This window comes from Arctopsyche grandis, chromosome 3 (genome assembly GCF_051622035.1).
Source record: "Arctopsyche grandis isolate Sample6627 chromosome 3, ASM5162203v2, whole genome shotgun sequence".
NCBI classification, from domain to species: domain Eukaryota; kingdom Metazoa; phylum Arthropoda; class Insecta; order Trichoptera; family Hydropsychidae; genus Arctopsyche; species Arctopsyche grandis.
Window position 1 is genome coordinate 9,346,479 of NC_135357.1, and position 20,550 is coordinate 9,367,028.

At 32.7% G+C, this 20,550-nt stretch overlaps 1 protein-coding gene across 1 annotated transcript in view; it reads right to left on the bottom strand.

The window, feature by feature from the left end:
- Sema2a (Semaphorin 2a) overlaps positions 1-20,550 on the bottom strand; it is a 512,925-nt gene that overhangs the window by 210,970 nt on the left and 281,405 nt on the right. The window contains exon 7 of the mRNA XM_077428031.1: positions 274-470. Within this exon, the coding sequence (XP_077284157.1) occupies positions 274-382 (109 nt within the window). The 5' untranslated portion in view covers positions 383-470. The remainder of the gene's footprint in view (positions 1-273; positions 471-20,550) is intronic.

Genomic DNA, 20,550 nt, shown 5'->3' on the forward strand with positions numbered 1-20,550 from the left:
GTCGATTGACTTTGTGTACTTTTTTTCACTGCACGGCACACAGGAACAAATTCGCAAGTTTTTCCTCGCTAGAGAACAGATTAAGTGCCGTTAATTACTCAGCACACTTTGTCGAAGGTTCGAGTGGAAAATTTTCCAAGTATTGTAATACCAGTTTAAAAGTGTTTTCATATACATATGTACATATTGTATATTATGTATGAAAATATAAAATAAAATCGAACGATCTTCGCAGGCGGCAAATGCGACCCGCATAAAATAAATAAGACTCACCTGCTGGCAGCGGTTCTATAACTATTTGGACGGCTTGCACCCTCGCAACAAATGCGACGAACGCAATGAAAGTTACTCTTCTAATATACGACGCCATTTTGTCCGTCATTTTTAATAAAATCCACTTCACTGAAACTGATTCACTGATAACTAGAATGTAAGCAGAGATTCTTTGTCGTTGATACCACTCATGATTCCTGAAACAATTAAAAAAATATATTATTTCACATTATTTTTAACATAAAAATACAAAAAGTGGTAATAAATTACAATACTGATATTTTATATATAGGTAATTTTCTTCTCAAGCATTTGTTTTTTTATAATTTATTTTATAAAAGTATACGAACATTTTTATTAACACGACATATATTTTCAACATTGTACATAAGTATTATTCAAGACCATTACAAAGATCGATCATCAAACAAAACAATCACCATAGAGACATCAATGGACAAATTTTTAAATATCAGCAAATTGTGAGATGCAGTAAAATCAAATTTTGCGGGAAATAGGACAGGATTGCCAATTCGTTGGAACCGTTTCCAATGAAATCGGATAAAATGCCAAACTCTGAAGGGAAGCGATCGACTTTTAGAGTCACATATCCAAGGTCTGGTCAGCAACAAAGCCTGGGATAGAGCCCGTGACCACACAATCGAAACCATTGAACGATTACCACTGATCTATGCTGCTTGTCAAATAAAAAAAATATGTCAAATAAAAAATTCGCCATAAAGACACCATCCATTGATTTATAGTTTGCCTTCGGAAAAGGTCAGAAATTAAAATGGTTCATTTAATTGATGATAAGTATGTATTTGTATTTTCATTGAAAAGTTTCTATAAATATATATATATATATATATATATATATATATATATATATATATATATATATATATATATATATATATATATATATATATATATATATATATATATATATATATAGTCTGGGAAAAATTTACTATCCTTTTCGTTGAAATTTTCATGATATTCTCAATTTGAGTTTCCAGTTTTTCCTACTGTACCGTTGCACTGTCGGTCGCAGATGTGCAACTGTTGCAGGCTCCTTTCTGCATCAGACGAACAAGACATTAAATAAAACTTTTATTTCCCCGGCTCTTACGAGTTTGCGCCCGGCTCGGTCGCTTTTAGAGCCAATACGGAAAAATCGGGAAATTTAATGAAAACTATGTACATATAATACTTTCGCTACAGGTGAGCTTGCCAGTACTAAAATTTCACGAAAAATTTAATATATGCGTCTGCTACAGGTTTTTTTAAACTAATTTCAAAAATTTTACTTATATGCATATCATAACTGTAAATTTTAAAGAAGGTAAAAATTTACATTTTTTACTATCATAGAATTAAATTTTGTTTCTGTATGCAAAAATTTAATGTATTCATTCGAAAAAAAAGAATATACTGTTTAAAGCGCTCAGATAAATGTATCAGATATGATTTTAATTATATACATACGTATATTCTAGAATTTCAACTAAACTGGAAAAGCGAACGTTCTCAAAGATGCTCACTGAAGATATTCAAACAACATACATACCACACAAAATTGAAGTTTCAAACATACTCGTGTATATGTGTGTGTGTGTTTGAAAGTTGTCTTCTACAACAGATACCCTTCAAATAAATTCAATTAAAAACGACCAGAGAAATTTTTAATTAAGGTCTTAGCATCTTCATAATGAGAATCTATCGAAAGAGCTACGGAATACTTTTATGAAATGCTTTCGTTGATTATTTTTAATTTCAAAAAAGAAATAAAAATATTGTTATCATTGAAAGTACTGCCAAACGATTCTCCACAATAGAGCTTAAAGACAACGACCAGGGGGGGTCCTGAACACAGACTTTACATTTGCTATCAAATTGTTTCAAAAGAATTTTCACAATAAATAAACCTGACTGTTTCTACACGGACAGTTTAATGACCGTCTAGGTTTTCATATGACGCATTTCATATATACATTTCAAAAATCAAACGTCGTTAAGCATATGATGATCTTTTTAATTTTTTATTTTTTATTTTAACCAGGAACATAGATCGGTTATCTTTGGACTTGAAAAGCTTCGTAAACGATATTTTATCTCTATCGTAATGGCGGAGGATCCATTTACATACTTATATTGATGACCAAAATGAGCAATATGGCATAGTATGAAAACGATCGAATAAGAGGCAAACTTTTTCCTGAATTGTAATCGTAAGTGAAACGTAAAGGAGGTATGTAAAATGATTTCAATCATTGATTATTTATGTATATAATTATACACCCATTTTTTTTTTCATTATACACGACATCTGTGGTCAAACTTTGTACATAAGTATTATACAAGGCAAATACAAACATTGATTTAAGAATCATAGAGTCATGAATGTACAAATTTGAAGCATTTATGTAAATCAGAAATATCCAAATCTGACCTGCAGCACTACAGTTAATACTCGGAATAAAATATTTTCAATCGAGGTCAACTCAGGGTTTGAACCTGGGAACCTCTCAGTGGTTGGCATTAATGCTACCACCGAGTTGAACTGCTTTATGTTGTATATCTCAATTAGCAGCACGCGTGTTGGACCAATTAGATCTAGTTGAAAATTTGTATCCGAGACAAACGAAGTGGAATTTTACTCTTTTAAAATAACACATACATACATCGCAAGCGATAATAACGTTTGCGTTTTGTCGCCTCATTCTCCCCTATATGTATATATGTATATGTACGCACACACGCTCGGTTCTTGTGTAATTTTTTTTCACGCGAATTTTCAGCAGTCGAGGGTGTTTATTATATAATTTCGCCGCAGAACTAATGGCAAGTTTTCCACACAATAAGTGAGGATGGGGATGAGGGGTATAAACGCGGGGTTCGCACGGAGCATTTGCATAATTACTGGGTTTTGTTTGGAAAAACTGCGCTCTCCAGCTCGCTGTTGCAAATATCATCAAATTATAAACTCGCATTAAGGGGAGGAAGCGTATTAGGGGTTGTGGGCTTTCAGACGCTGAAAACAGTCACGTGTGAGTATATGTGCGTTGGCAAGAAGCGACGTCGAACAACAATGGAATAATTATGACACATTAACGACTTTCAAGTGCGCACGTTTCGATGTGACAATGACGTTTTGCAAGGTTTCGCCAAAAAGCTCAGACAATTAATTAGATTATTATCACGAATGACGGTGTTTTAACATTATAGAAATATGATGCTGAGTGCCAAGGCTTTTACTTATAATTGGTGCTGTGTATGTTGGGAAAATTTTAAGGAACTTTTCAAAGTGATGTCGATGTTTGAATACATATTAGTGATAGACGCTATAATTCTTAGATCGTCTTTTTAATATCAATAAACCTTATATCGTTGAATAGAGCAATTATGACGATTTGGTATCATAAAAACTAGTTATCCCAGAGTGTTGGACTGAAGGTATGCGGAAAAATAGCCATGTGTTGTATTATACACATTTTTTTATTTATTTTTACATATATATATACCAGAAAGGCTTGACAGGAAGACCCCAATTAATTACAAACAATGCAGCATTTTATTATTACATAATTCACTGCATTTCCAGAAGCTGAACAACACGAAATAATAATTAACTAATTTATTTATTTACAGAATTAATCCATTGAGACATCTATGGATTTAGATTTTGAACATAATTTTTACAAATTATACAGAAGATTTGTGATAACAGGAAAGATGATTGTTTGCCAATTTTGAGGAACCTTTTCAACAATGATCAAATAAAATTGGCAAACTCTGATAAGAAACGGTCGATTTAGAGTCACAAATACTCCCAAATTTGGATTATTATCAATAGATTTTGTGGAACACTTGCTCCAAATCACGGAGACGTTAAATAAAAAAAATCATTGGTTTTATACAATGTTCTGTGCGTCCAACCAATCGATTTAACTTGACTAAAATTCTGAAAAACCAAGTTTTTTTCATATCTTTTTTTAGAATAATTTCGATTTTTTATTAATTAGAAAAATAAATAAATGTTCAATATTCATCCGTTTTTTATTAAGTTTATTTGGTTAGATTATGATAAGATTCAACGTCACCGTTTCGCTGGACAGTACCCATACAAAGCGTTTGTATAGGCGAAGCGTTATTTTCTTTAATCATTTCTTCAGTCATTTTTTCATGTTCTCGTGATTATTTAAAAAATAAAAGTGACGTTTGAAGATAGTACCGCTTTTCCCATACAAACACCATTTGAGTGACATGGCGGCTTTGAATTCTCGTTTTCAGTCTTCAATAGGTGAATATATCAAATAAACTTCCATAGGTGAATATTAAGCTTTTTTTATTAAATATATGAAAAAAACCTACTTTTTTGAAATTTTTATCGAGATTAATCAATTGGTTGGAGGCACAGGAGATTGTTTAAAGACAACATTTTTTTTATTTAACGTTCCCTATATATGTATGTACATATAACACAAGTTTTCCACTAGGTTTTCGGATTATTCGATGATAATCCGAAATTTGCGTTTTTCGCTTCGGCCTACTATACATTACATACTATGTATATAATTAAAATTTCCGTAGACAAAACCTACTACAAACACACTAGATAGAAAGCAGACTTGTGAGGTGGTTGGAGAAGGAAAGAAGAAGGTGGGACTCGTCTTCAATGTCCCACTTTAATTTCGTGCAATATTTAAAATCAGATGTGTGGAAGCATTTCATTATATCGCGTCCGCAAGAAGTTTTATTTAAGAATATGTGACAATTTCTATGAGGTTCGTGTATGTAAATGACGCAATATGGTGTTATCAATATCAATGATGTTCACTATGAAAATGTAGAAGTAAATAGCTAGACAGATCTTTCCAATAAAACAACTCGATACTTTAAATTCTTCAAATATTTAGTACATAGTTGGGTAGGCGAATATATCTTAAATACAAATAAAAAATAAAAAAAATTACTTTAACATCAGCTGTTTATGTACATACATATGTACATACATTCAATCGGTTTATATTGTAATAAGTTTAAATAATATATCTATGCGAGAAAATGGCAATGTTTTTTTTACATTATTTTATTTATTGTTTTGTTTGGAAGTTTTTTTTTTGGCTTATGTGTTGAGTTTATATTTCTCAGGATTTTGTCTGGAAACTTACATAATCTCCTAATGAGTTGTCGAAAAGAATACGGTCACAATTCGGTGTTCTTTTGCAGGTTTTTAAAGAGAATCGGATCAGCGAGATGGCAAAAACAAAACATAGTGAAAGACGACGGCTTATTGAGACATACATTTAATTATAAGAGAACAGAAGGGAAACAATAATCGCATCGGAGGAACACGGGACTTCGATTAGAGCGTTCGCGTAGGAGTCGAGACCCGTCCCGACAAGGACGACCGGGTGGTGCCCAGGACCGCAAAAACAAAAGACCACACCCAGCGACGGTCGAACGTACGAGGTGGTCTCGCATTTAATCGGATCCTTTGAGAAATTGCGAACCGTTACGAAGACGATTCGGGCAATTCATGTACATAGTAGAATCATACCCAGCATGTAAGCCGAGGAATATTTATTTTCAAAATATATATAGTATCTGTATACATATATATACATATATACATATGTACATACAAACCAAAAATTTCATAAAATATAGAGTGAAAAAAGAAAAAGTTATAGTCGTTTAAACATTTAAAATTTAACCTAGCGAGATGGTGGCGAAAAGGGATCGAAAACGATCAATCTGGACGATCAATGTGAACGAACGATGTGAATGAGGACGATAGACCTCAAGAAGAAATATGACGGAGTATTTTCAAACGGGTCTTTTACGATTATTTTTCACCATCGTAATGGCGGACGTCAATTAGTTGGTGATTGGTTTTAAATTAGTTGATGGTCAAAAATTTCTTTTTTAAAAAAAAATTATTATTCCATATAAAATTTTACATAATATAAAGTCTTTTCTAAAAGGGACTAAAATATATCATTTTTTTAATAAAAACACAAAGACGTTTATCTTTTTTTACTACTTAAATACCATCAAATACAACCGAACATGAAAGAAAATGTAATTTAAATATTGAAATGTAAATTTCCACTTTAAAAAAGAAAACCACCATTAATCACTAGAGGAAATTTTGGTACGTTTATTTGATTATTTTTGATTATTATATTGATTAAGTGTTATTTTCAATCGTGTAATAATTGAAATTTTATATTCCTGTAATATTCCAGCCCAATCAAAACTTGTTAAATAATCAATAGTTTTAGAAATATATCATGAATGTGTAAGCAGCAAAAAGTCAATTGAAATTATCGTATCTAGATCATTTCAGCATAAGTTAATCTTTGAATTTCATATCAAAAATTTTTAGTTTTTGAATTTTTCAGATACGCACATATGTACATCTGTTTATTATGCATGTTTGATAATATTCAATCAGTTTTATATTATATACAATTATTATTTATTTACTTTGAACGACAGTGAAAACATGAAATGGGTATTAAAACGAACATAATAATAAATTTCATATGAAATTTTTAATGATTAGAACATTATAGCGACTCTTGGCATTATATTTAAAATTGGAAATATTTTCTGACGTGTTGATGCAAACTTTACTTTTCAAATTATCAAAAAAAAGTAGCAAGAACTTGGCGCAAAATAAAGGCATACATTTAAAATATTTAAACGAATGCATTGTTTAACATAATATATGTACTATAGCCGATTACTTAAAATTGTATGTAATGACATCTAAACAAACGACACATAACCACTTCTCTATACTCTTAATACTTCCAACTCAGCCAGACACGGCTTTGGTTCCTAGTTGGCTTGAGTTTTAAACTAAAATTAAATTATCCGACCCTAATTTATTTTTACCATTAATTGCACGTGTGCTAAAGGTGGATAGAGGGGGAGGTTTTCAAGACGATCCCCTCGAACTGGAGGTGGGGGGGTTCCAGAGAACACCGTTCGGGCGGTCCACGCGGTCTTATCTCGCTCATTGTTTTCGGCGGGCCCATCTTTATTCGGCTTCTTCGAGTTGTTATATTCCCTATCGGGAATCTTCCATCTTTTGTGTTTTATCGTTCGTGTGTCGACGGGGGTTTGGCCGCACGCAGTATATTATATCTGAGGCCGCGAGTCAAGAGCTTTCAATACAATTAAGCTCTGCTTTTGCGACTCGTAGTCGGCGTAATCTCTGGGACGTGTCTTAAATTCGATTTTTATTCAGTGTTGCAAATTCGTACATAGGCGTTTTATTTACGAAGTATAAATATGGATGTGTGACGTGCAGTCACGTTTTTATGTTGTCGTTATTGTTGTATTTTCACCTTTTTATTTATGAGACAAGATGGCGAACAGTTAAGTGTTTTCACAGAACACATAAAAACTTATTCAACTTGCTATAAATAAAGATGAATTTTTATAGCTAATAATGAATCGCCATGTATAATATGAAATTTAACAACAAAAATTAATGTATACCGTAGGCATTTGAATTTGCATATGACGCTAAATATCTAACGAAAAGTTGCAACTAATTGCAGTACCATTATATAATAAAATATATATAAAAACGGACGCGATGTATGTATTTTTGTGGCGGACGCGTGGCCAAGTATGGAGATTTCAAAGAAACATTTTTTTTAGAATGCCATGAGTTATGCTGTAGCATGACGACCGATCGTGTCAAGGAGATGTGGGGAAGCGGAGTAGCGGGGAAGTGGGGGGTGGAGCATCTAACATGTGCTCCTGATATTGAGCACTTGCGTTGACGTCAGGGTTAAATGCACTACGCGGGAGCGTACACACACACATACATTAGCCAGCAGCATACCTCGGTCGTTAAGCTTCTGTTTAGCGTCGAGAGGCACCGGGTTCGATCCCATGAGCTGATCTCGATTGAAAATAATTTTAGTAGGTACATACATATATCTAGGTCGATCATTTCCTATCCGAGTTTTCCAATTTTCTCTGATTTCATTGTTGAAACGGTTCCCGATTAAAAATTGGCAAAAAATCCTTCCTACCTACTATGTCACCACTATTTGAGTATGATTAATGTACAATAAAATGTATGTACAATTCATAGATGGCTCGTTAAATTGCGAGTTTTCAGTGTCTCGTAATTCAGCGACTTGTATAAAAAAAATTCTGTATTACAGGCGGACCTCAACTTTCGCACATTCGACTTTCGCACAATTCGCTAATTCGCACATTTTTAAAAAATCGTTTTTTTTTTTTGGTGATAATACAAAAATGTTTGTTTGCGTGCAATTGTTTCCCTCTCCTCCATTCCCTGTTGCACTATGAAATCCGTATGAACGAGCCCGTACTGTGAAAAGTTTTACATCCTGCACGGCATAATGATGGATGAAATGGAGAAATCTTTGTCTTATTGGATAAGTGACCAAAATCGAAAAACATCCCTCTGAGTACTTCAATAATTCAAGCTAGAGCTCTTAGTTTGCATAAGGATTGGAAGGCTAGACTAAAAGAAGATTCTAACACGGTGTTTCATGCAAGTCACGGCTGGTTTTCAAATTTTAAAACAAGATATTCTTTACACAATATTAAATTCACTGGAGAATCAGCTGATGCGGATGAAGATGCTGCAAAAGACTTTATTTCCTCATTGTCCAAAATTATTGAAGATGGTGAATATTCCTCTAGTCAAATATTCAATGTAGATGAGACTGGTTTATTTTGGAAGAAGATGCCTAATCGTACATTCTTATCAAAGGAAGAATCAGTTGCCCCTGGTCATAAACCTTCTAAAAACCGATTGCTTCTTGGTGGAAATTTAGCTGGTGATTTAAAATTGATGCCAATGTTAATTTATCAAGCAGAAAATCCTAGATCATTGAAAGGGAAAGATAAAAATTGCTTCCATTCATTTGGAAATCAAATAAAAAAGCCTGGGTTACTGCTTTAATATTTAAAGATTGGTTCACTTCACATTTCGTACCAGCAGTAAAGCAATATTGTGAAGTTAATAATTTACCATTTAAAATATTATTAATCTTAGATAATGCTACAGGACTCTCATACAACCCATGGATCAAACAGTGATAGCTACGTTTAAACGATATTATATGAGGTCGATAATGAATCAGGCCATCAAGACAACTGACATGGAAGGTGGGCCCACATTAAAAGATTTCTGGAGGAATTATAACATATGGAACGCAATAAACAATATTGGAGACGCGTGGGCTGAAATAAAAGAGTCAACAATGAAAGGTTCATGGAGAAAACTATGCCTACAAATGATGGGTGATATAAATTTTGATGAAACTCCAGAAACTATCACACTTGAAATAGTTCACTTAATGAACGAACTTAACCTAGATGTTAACATTGAAGATATTAATGAGATGATTGAATCTCATTCTGAACCCATGACCAATGAATTTCTAATGGACCGACAAGAGAACGAGAATGATATACATATTGAAAGTGAGGAAGAAGAACCAGAAAAAAATCATTAATACCTTAACTATAAAAAATATGAACGAAGCTTTTACGCATCTCGAAAAGTTTTTGAACATTATGGAAGACTGATCCCAATGGAGAACGAATATCTCAAGTACGTAGGGCTATTCATAAGAGTACTGTCTGTTACAGAACACTCTATGAAGAAAAAAAAATTGTCATATTCAACTAACTCTTGACAAGTTCATTACGAGATTATAATTTGCCGTACCTGAATGCGATATTTTCCACCTAAGTGAGTGTAGATTAGCGGATGTTATTTTAACATATGTATCTGGCAGCCTGCGCTCATCATTATTCTCTTAATTTGAATGTGATGTATGTGTGGAATCTTAATCTACTCTCTTCCATTTGGGCCTCGCTGTGATTTTTTTTTTACTATTTTTCTTTTGCAGAATGTAAAACTAAGAATAGGATTTGAGTATTTTATTTACGTGTTATTTTTCTTTTGTTTTTATTTTTTATTTTATCGTGTTTTTCTGCTTTTACTTTTTTGCTTTTTATTTTATGTATTTACTTTACTTTTTAACGTATATAAATAATTTTTATTTAATACATACATTTTTTGCTTTTTTTTTACATCCCTCTACTTTCGAACATTTAACTTTCGCACACATTTTCAGGAACCAATTATGTGCGAAAGTTGAGGTCCGCCTGTATTTATAATTGGACAGGAAGGCGCATTGGGGTTTACCTGTAAGGCCTTCCTGGTAGAAAATTTAATAAAAATAAATAAAATAAAATACACACATCCACGAAGACACACACACACACATCCATTCATAATTTCGAACGGGTAAACAGTGCATTAATACGTGTGCGCGCCTATATATAACCTTACTCTATATTTTTATATGCCTAATATATAAATTTATTTAACGTACACAACACTAGTTTCTCTTAAAAATTCATATAACTATATTTTTCTGTCTCATTTAATGCTAAATTTTAAATAAATAAATGAATTAAAATACATTTTTTTTCAAATATTGTATATCTTTCGTAGAAAATCTTTCCATTCAATTAAAATTATATAAACTTTGACGCTTTATTATAAAATACAAATATTCTAAATGTATTTTATATATTAGCTATTTTTTGCTAATATATTCATACGCTGTATATGTAAGTATGATATCTAAGACCCGTTCAATCAATATAATATAATGAAGCAATTAATAAACCGATCTGTTAAATTGAGTGATCGACAACAACTTATTTCGCACACCTTATTTCGAGGACGTGTTTATTTTTTATAACACATATGAATCGAATATTACATACTGTTATGTAACAATGCAACTGATCCAAATTATAACACTTAATGGAGCGTGATGATATCGTTTTAATTTTATTTTCACGCAGTTGAACATTGAGAAAAAAAAACAAGAAACTTTGACCTTCACCGGCGAGTTGAACACGTTGTGAAAATAATAATAAAAAAATATAGCCAAAGTCGTAAGTCCGGTTTTCCTCTTGTCGAGTCGCGATTGAGATATTAAAGATAAATTATTCGCCGGCCGCCTCGCCGCCACTGATTAAACGGTCTATCCTCGGGGCGAATCGCACCATCAATCTGCACAGGGACGTGCTGTATCATTAATTTATTTATTTTTAAAACAATTCTCAATCGACACAAAGCAGATATAATGCTTTACAATAAATTTTATTATAATGTTTCGAAATAGTCTGAATCTGGATTTGTGGAGTAGTGAATCTTCATTTGGAGCTGAATATCGACAATTTTTCACCAGTTCGTCTGATAATGAATTTAATTTAATTAATAATAACGTAAAACCGACGAAATAAGTAATACTAATTTGAAAAGCCCAAAGCCGATTACAAATTTGAGCCATCGAATAAATGCCATATTTGATGATGAACGTAAAGGATGTTAAGGGCAAAAACACATTGAAATTAATGGCACGGCACCTCGTCTTACTTCGAGTCAAGAAAGAGCAGGGCGTTCCCAGTTCATTGTTAATTCGTACGATCTTATTATTTCGACAAGTTTCTCCTTCAGTTATTCAAATATGGGATTAGCCGTTATCAATCACTTTCGAACTTATATCAATACAAGGTCAAAATATTACCGAAAACACTCCAGGGGGTGATTTTTGGGACTGTGTGCCTCAGGGATGGCTAGGCATGGTTCAGTTTTTTTTGCATGCTAAAGAGTATCTACAAAAAAAAACACATGTGCTGAGTGGCTCTCTGTGTGATTTCATCCTAACACTTGCTTTCCTGTGCTTAAAAACTCCACTAGCCACTGTGCTGGATGCCGAGCGGCCAGTTAAAATAAATGTGTGTTTTAACTTAAAATAAAGCAAAACTGCGAGGATAATTATTGTAATTATGTAGCTATAAAAATCATTTCATTAAACTTATTACATCAGTATTAAACGTCAAATAGAATAAAATAAGAGCAAAAACTGAAAAATAACAGCTGAAGTGCAGTCGTCATTCCAAGGCGGATATCATTGTAACATTGACCGTTGAGCACGACTTTCTGAATTCCCACTCTCTTTGTTGCATCTGTGAGGCACGTCTACAGAAAGCTTCTCGCAAAGATAATTATTTCTTTTGATATTGATCAATGTTTTTATTTCTTAATAATATAATTCAAATTGTAGAGGCTTTGATGAGGGATATAAATAATATAAAGATCCTGAACTCCGTATATTTGAAGAGATAAATTAAAATATAAGTCCTGGTCACTCGCTATCCATCACAGTGTGGCAAGTGTTAAAGTCAAGATACAGCAAAGATGATAGAGAAAGGTACATATAAAAAAACTAAAGCTTTACATAACTTGAGGCAAAGTTAAATACATATTTGTATCATAAAACAGATACTAAGAAGTGTTGATGTTGATCCCAAAACAGGGTCAAGATACTCGTATAACCCGAGAGTAGAGAATTTGCAACAATATGCGAATATGCAACGTACATATTGCTGAATCGGTTCCGAATGTCAAAATGTAGTTAGAGAAGAGACTATTATAGAAATTAAATGATAGAGAACAACAAACAGAAGCCGTATTGAAGAATAAAAACCGGTGTTGAAATAATGTATGTAGTAAATTAAAATACGGCCAGAAGAAAAGCTTGAGGAATGGAGCATTGTTGAAGAAAAAAAAAGAATAAAACTGAAGTAGAGTCAAAAATGGATCATACATATGTATGTAATTGAGTAGAGATAAGACTGGAAAAAAATTGACCGGTGCACATTTCGATCTCGCCTCAAAGAAAAACATAGATAAAGTAAAAAACAGACATACTATCGAGGCAATTTTCCGGATTTTTCCCGAGCTTATTTGTTTTAGGTACCTCTTGCCCTCATCCCCGTTCCCCACCACATACCGATAACGGTAAACTTTTCCGAATTTATCCGTTCCGGCGGGCGGAGTTTGGCTCGAATTTATACATTTCGCGTTTTCGCGACCCCCCCACCCCCCCTTTCCCAAACCCCACCCCGCCGGTTCGGCTTCAGATTTATCCCCGGTACATTATTGCCGACAATAATGTTTCGTTATGCACAGTTAAGCGCGCCGCCATAAAAAGGCCTTTTATTGTTTTCGGTCTCTGCGATATGTGCATGTGAACAAACTTATACGGACCATAAACCGCTCGCGTGCCGACTGTTTCGAACGGCTCGCGCCCGCTCATTGTTGTACTACGAATGGGATAAGTGCAGATTAGATCCATTTTCGATGTTATCCGGAATTAGCCTGGCAGCTTCGCCATGATAAATTTATATCTAGTATACTGACTGACTGCGATGAGCACCGTTTTATATACATTGAGTGATATACAACATGCATTGTATATGAGCTGTTATATTTGAAAGTGGCAGAAGCCCACTTTTCTTTATTTCGAGAAATATCTCGCAGACTTTTCTGAACATATCGAATAACCAGTGGCGTGGAATAGTAGTTAGCATATTATGCTTTCAAGCAGAGTGTCACGGGTTCGATTCCCACTAGATTCCCACGGCTGGTCGGACCTTGGTTTATGACTCTAGGTCGATCGATTCTTATTTGTCTCAGAGTTTGCCAATTTTTATGATTTTCATTGAAACTGTATTCCTGTAAAATTGGTATCCCCTCACCTATCTCTCTTGCTAATCTCAAGTTATTCAGCGTCTTGACGTTCGCTAATTTGATTATAAAATGCTGCAAAAGTTTCACTGTGGATGTTTGTTGGAATTCGCATTGTATACGATGTTTATATATGCATATTAGCTGATTGTATTTATCTATTTAAAGTGCACTTATCACTTTGGAACGATCTGTAAAAGCGAGTGTTCATGTCTTATGAAAAAAATGTGAATTTGTAAGTTAATCCGACATAAAAAGTGATTTTAGAACTAAAAATTGGACTTTCGCTACTTTAAAATATAACAGCACATATATATGTATATTGTATATGGATACTTTTTCCAGAATATGTAAAAAAAATCTGTTATTATAGTTTGAATTAAAATTTTAATTTATAAAATTTCAATGAAAAATTAAAATGTACCACAATGTTGTGCAGTACATAAACTGTACAGTATCAAGGTTCCTCGTTAGTTTTAATAAATTGAAAAATTAATATTCAATTTTAAAATAAGATAGTCATCGTTTGCTTATTTTCCAATCATTGTATTACTTTGAATATATTTGCAAAATAAAATTTGAACAATGACGCGACTTTTTTAATAACATCGAACAAATACATATGTATAGGTATTATTTTCACATCAGGTGTTCTTTGATTTGATTTTTTACAGACATTTAACACTCGAGTCTGAGTCACTCTCTCTCTCTCTCTCTCTCTCCAAAGGGTCGAATTGCTTTTCGGAGCTCTCGGTGCGTCTTTCAGACAATTCTACAAAGCTGAATCCAACTTTGGCACCAGTGTATGGCCACTGCACAAAAACGTATTGCCCAAATTTAATTTTCCACTTGGCTGCGATGCAGAAAGCGCAATGTACCGTACTAGGGGAAATCGCTGCGAGCTTTAGTTATATTTGTTTATCATATTTTCCATTTATGTATTACGGAGACTATGCGTCTTGCAGAAAAATCCAGTCGAGTCGCTTGTCTTCAACAACGCCTTATATTTTGACGTTCCACTAATATTTTATTTTATTTTAGAAAACTACCACCATATAGCCCAAAAAAAAATACAAAGGTACGTATCTGAGCTTTTCTAAAAAAATTCAAGTAAAGGCTTGAAGATAGGAATTGAAAAAAGTAAAAAAATATGTAATTCAACGATAACAAAAACTGTCAAAGGGCGATGAAACTGTATGTTATTTGAAATCATAAAAAAATTGGAAATCCATAATATTTTATATTTTATAAATTTATAAAACACATTTGTACATGATTGAGAATTTACGCAATTATAACAAGAGGATATGTTGTTCCTGAACATAATTTATGACTTAATTGTACCAACACATGTATTATGTTTCCCAGAAAAATGCACTAAATTGCACCGAATTGTGGCGCAATGTACTAAATAATCCTTTTTGTACTTCTTTACGTGTAGTTTCCGATCTGTGCTGTGCCAGTATGAATAGGCCCTTATACGTAGAGGAGGTATCAAGCTTAAAATCTATAATTACATATACCTTTATAAGACAAAGTTTCAATGTGATAGGATTGATGATTTTTAAATTATCTCCAAAATATACGACCACCATTTATATAATACTGAATTAAATCAGTCAAAGTATCTTGATAAAGTTTTCATTATTACAATTTCAATAAATTTCATTTATTATATTATAAATTGAATTTAATTTATCTAGAAGATTAATTTTTCTGAGGCACTTAATGTTGATGAAGTGCCTATGTATACACCGTAATGCTGATGAATTACCTGTGTATATGTATATAACGTTATATTCGTACGATACAATCGAAGATTCAAGAGTTTGTTCAAATATTTAATAGCCGTGAAGCATAGTTAAACAAACCGGCGAAACTCTTGTGCAATCGTATCAATTTCAAGCACGAGTTAAGTGAAAATTCACACCAAAACAAATAACTGTTTCCATAGTTTTGAAATGGCAAGCCTACCTGTCGATGAATTTACTTTGGTTAGAGAGTCGAACTCGAGCAAATATATCTAAAGAACAAACACACTTCAGATGGATTCACTTCCCGGAAAATATTAATACAACTCGAGAACATTATTCAGCGGGAAGAAAATGAAAGTGGAAGTACATTAATAAGCGAATAATCAGTCGTCGAAACAACTCAATTTCATCCGGGTGAAGTATGTACCGATGAGTAGGGTTCTCAAAGGGAACGGGAGGGTCTCTTATCAATCTCTGTGCGCGAGGGGCTGTTCGCACACACGAGCCAATTCTGCCCAATGTGTAAAGTCTCTTCGGTTGTATGTACCCGGTGCTACCCAGTTTAGGTGTCGGTGATAAAAGTCCTCATGGGACAAAGGCGAAAGGCAGTAAAATCTGCGCGCTTTGACGCGCTCCCGCACACGACACTTAAACTTATCGGACCGCGACAACTCTCTGTAATTGGTCCAAAGAGGGTGGGTGGGCGAAAGGGTTTCGGGTGGAGGGCGGTTTGACGATGACGATGTTTATGATAATGATGATGAAGATACTTTTTAGTGGCAGAAACCGGCTTAATTTTTGCGCAATGCTGACATCGTTAAAGCTTGACAAATTTCCCGCAGAAAAATGGTTGAACTTTTAAACGATTTCACAACAGTTTAAAATGTTTTTAAAAAACTGAGCATACGATTTAATTAATTTAAAATACATCTTAAATTAATATAAAATTGTATTTAAGCTACTTTCATATAAAAAATTAAAAAATTAGATAAAATCTACGTCAAATTTGTTCATCTGTTATTGATGTTAAAAGCGTGTGCTTCGTCAATTAAATAGTCGTATGAAAATGAACATGATTTCAATAGACTGGCATTTTAAAGATTAATGAATGATATTTCAAAAAAAAATTAAGAACCAAAATAATAAATATCTTATAATATAATATAACTCAAGGGGTCCCAACCGTACGATCGCGAAGCAACATTTGGTCGATCTCAATATTGTGAATTTTGAAACTAATAATGATTTCCACATTTTAAAATGAAATAAAATAATTTATTAAATTTATATCATGCTGTTTCAAATAAGATAATTTAAAATTATTTTAGAAGAAGTTCAGACATATAGATTTGCTGATTCACATTGAAGTAAGGTGGTTGAGCAAAGGATTGTTTTTGTTAGGTTTTATGAGTTATTGTCTGAAATCAGAACATTTTTAAATCAGAGAAAGGGTAATAATGCGATGTTCAAAACAAGGAATGATAAAAAATCAATAATGGATCGATTTAAGAAAAAGCTTAAATGACTTATCCATATCCATAAAGTATGCAGATTCTTATCACCTTTAAATATTTATTAATACAATATTGAAGGTCAAAAGCCATCGTATTGGTTTTTTCAATGGATACGGGAAATTGAAAATTATAGTTGATTGAACTGCGAAATGACACAATTGAAATGTTTTGAATCCAAAAAAATACTCATATTAACAAGCGGTATTATATTTCTAAAAAGAACATATTTATAAATAGAATTACAAAAATATTAAAAGAAAATGTTTCTGCAGTTATTCAGGGGTAATTTTGCCTTTTAGGATTTATATTTTTTATTTTTAAAAAAATTATTTAAAGGTTCTTTTTATTATTTAAAGTCTATCGTTGAAAAGTATCCTTAATATACATAAATGAATTTAGAATTTTCACCTATGTAAAATTTAATCTAAATGGAGTTTTCATGATTGAACTAATTTCAAATTTAAATACAAAATTAAAATGCACATAAAAAGTTATTGAAAACAGTATTTCTTAAATTTAAAAAAATATGTTTATGGAATTTAAACAATACTAAACAAAAATTAAGCAAAACTTTGGTATTAAATTTCCTCTTATATCATATCATTTAGAAGAGGTTTATTTCTATGAGTAGTATTATGTCATAAATGAATGAAGAGAGAAAGTTCAATTTTGTTTTTATGATTTCATATGATTTACCCCAGTTTATTTTCTATACAAGTTTAATTTTTTATTCGATGAAATACAAACTAAATAAAAGGACTACTATAAAATTTACTTTCAAACACAAATATGCATTGAATTTTATTGGTTAGTGTTTCGAAATTTATTCACTATCAAATTGAGCATATTTTATGGGTTTTTGCGGCGAAGAAAAACACTGGTCGTTAACGGAGCGGGACGCCGTTAAACGCTTTTCACGGTTCGGAAAATCGTCCGATAACGGGCCGTTGCGTCGACCGCGCCCGCTCCTCTTTCGTTTTCCTTTCTTATATTTTTAAAACGGCTTCGTTTCTTTCGGAATTTCACCATTTTTGTTTGGCGGGCTTTCGCAGCAGTGCTTCGAGCGGAATTCAGGGGCGTACTCAGAGTTAATGACGGCCAGTTATTTCGGCAAACGTTGCTTATTAGCGCCGGAGGAGATAAGCAACTCGGAGCAGGGGGTGGTGAAAATTTATGGGGCGTGAGATATGGCCGCTCGTGGAAAATCAACTGTTTAAACACGAGACGGCACAACTGTTTCGTCTCCATAGCACGATAAATAATAGTGTAAAATAAAATACAGCGTGTTTTTGCAACGCTGGTACAAAGTTTACGATATACGAAATCAAGAGTCGCTTTGAAACTTTATGGAGAAACTCGAAGAAAGTTACGCATTGGTTGTGTATCATGGTTAAATATTGGCTTAAAACCTGTGCTATTATCCCCTGTCTAGACAATTATATTTGTAAAGATATATACGCTTATAGAACTGTATATTTTTTATTCGTATTAAATTAAGCTAAAACAAACACAGCCCGAACTATATTCTCATTTACAACAGATTAAGCGAGATGAATGAGATTGCAATTATTTATCATAGTTGTGAAATCATCTCAACACACACGCAGTCTATAAATAATTCTAAATAGCTAAATCTTTATTTTGGTTTCATTTAATTTGTTTCACGTTTTCTTGCAAAATAGTTTTGATAAAGTTTTATTCTAGAAGATATTAAATACGATATATATGTGTGCAGTTTGTGCTGTATTTCATACGGCTTATTTAATATATGTATGTATAATTTATAAATATATATTTAAATCTTACACTGAATAAGTTTACCGAATTTAAATTAATAATTTTGGAATTGAAAAACTTTTCAATATTTCATATCATATGAATATGAAAATTATACAATGTTCGAGACTTAAAACTTGAAAGAGTTTTGGAATCAAAATAGCATACATAAAATCCTGTATTTATTTGGTCAGTAGCTTGGTTTGATTTGGTCAGTAAATAGATGGTCAGTAAGTTACATACATATGCTTTCGGTCACTAATTGCTGGACTCTTGCCTGTTTGTTGAAAAATTCTTACAGCTATAAGCGATTTACTGACCGTTCATTTTTATCGTTCACTATTATCACAAAGTTTTTATAAAAATTACTGACACTTGGCTGATGGATATTAGAGTGATAGACAATTGATCGAATGGACATTGAGCCAACGGATTTTTGGCCGAAGGGATACTACGCCGAATGGACACTAGGCCGACGGACGTTTGGCCGATTGTGTATCGCAACTATTCAAAACTCACTTGAATCGGATACATTATTCAGAAATAACCTCCACTTGATAAATTTAAACAGTTACAAATTTAATTCGGCTAAATGTTTGTTGGACTAATGCGCATTCGGTGTCCGTTCGGCCTAATGTCCGTTCGGCAAAACGTTTGAAAAAGATTTGATCCCGTGGGCTGACCTAGATTGACAATAATTAATTCCGAGAATTATTTGTGGTGCTGCTGGTCATACTTAAATATTTGACTCCAAGTCGATCGTTTCCTATCAGAGTTCGCCAATTTATCTGATCAGACAATCCAAACATTAAATTAGCAACCCCGTCTAGCTTCATGTAATGTAATACACGATATATATTGATTTTTGGCCAAATATGTCAGATCTGACATTTCACTGTATATCTCTTCAGTGAGTTTTATCTGCGAGATAAAAATTCAATAAGAAGTTATGTTGTATCTAATTGTTAATATGATTTACAATAAGCTTACATACATTTAGTTTTTTACAATAAGCTTAATTTAACATTTTAGTTTAGTTATGCAATGTGCTATATTGTCATGTTATAGCTTTTATTCTTTTCTTTTTCATTTGTGTATCTTGTATTTATCTTTTTCGTTTAATTATCTTTGTAAAAATCTGTAATTGGACTCGGATGTTATATACATATATGTACATATATATCATATATTTACTCTTTGTTTTTATGCATGTCTACATTTTGTTGTCTGTTGCTTTTTCAATAAATAATATAATAAATAACTATGAATTTATATATGTACAAGTTTATTACCATAGATGTCGCTCATGGCACCCGAATATGGAATTTTGGAAAAATATAAAAATGGAATCCATCGGTCATGCCGTCTTTCCCATAATATAAATAAATAAATTTAAATTGTTGCCTTTATATGTATGTATGTATCTATGTACATATACCTATATGCATACTTTCAGAGTAATATTGCGGTTCATTTTCTACACACAAGTACATCCATTATACGAAACGAACTTGCACAGGTATAAACGTACACTATTGACCTTACCGAAATGAAAGGAGGGAGAATACGATACATTTGCCGAGGGTTATCTTATGCACAAAGT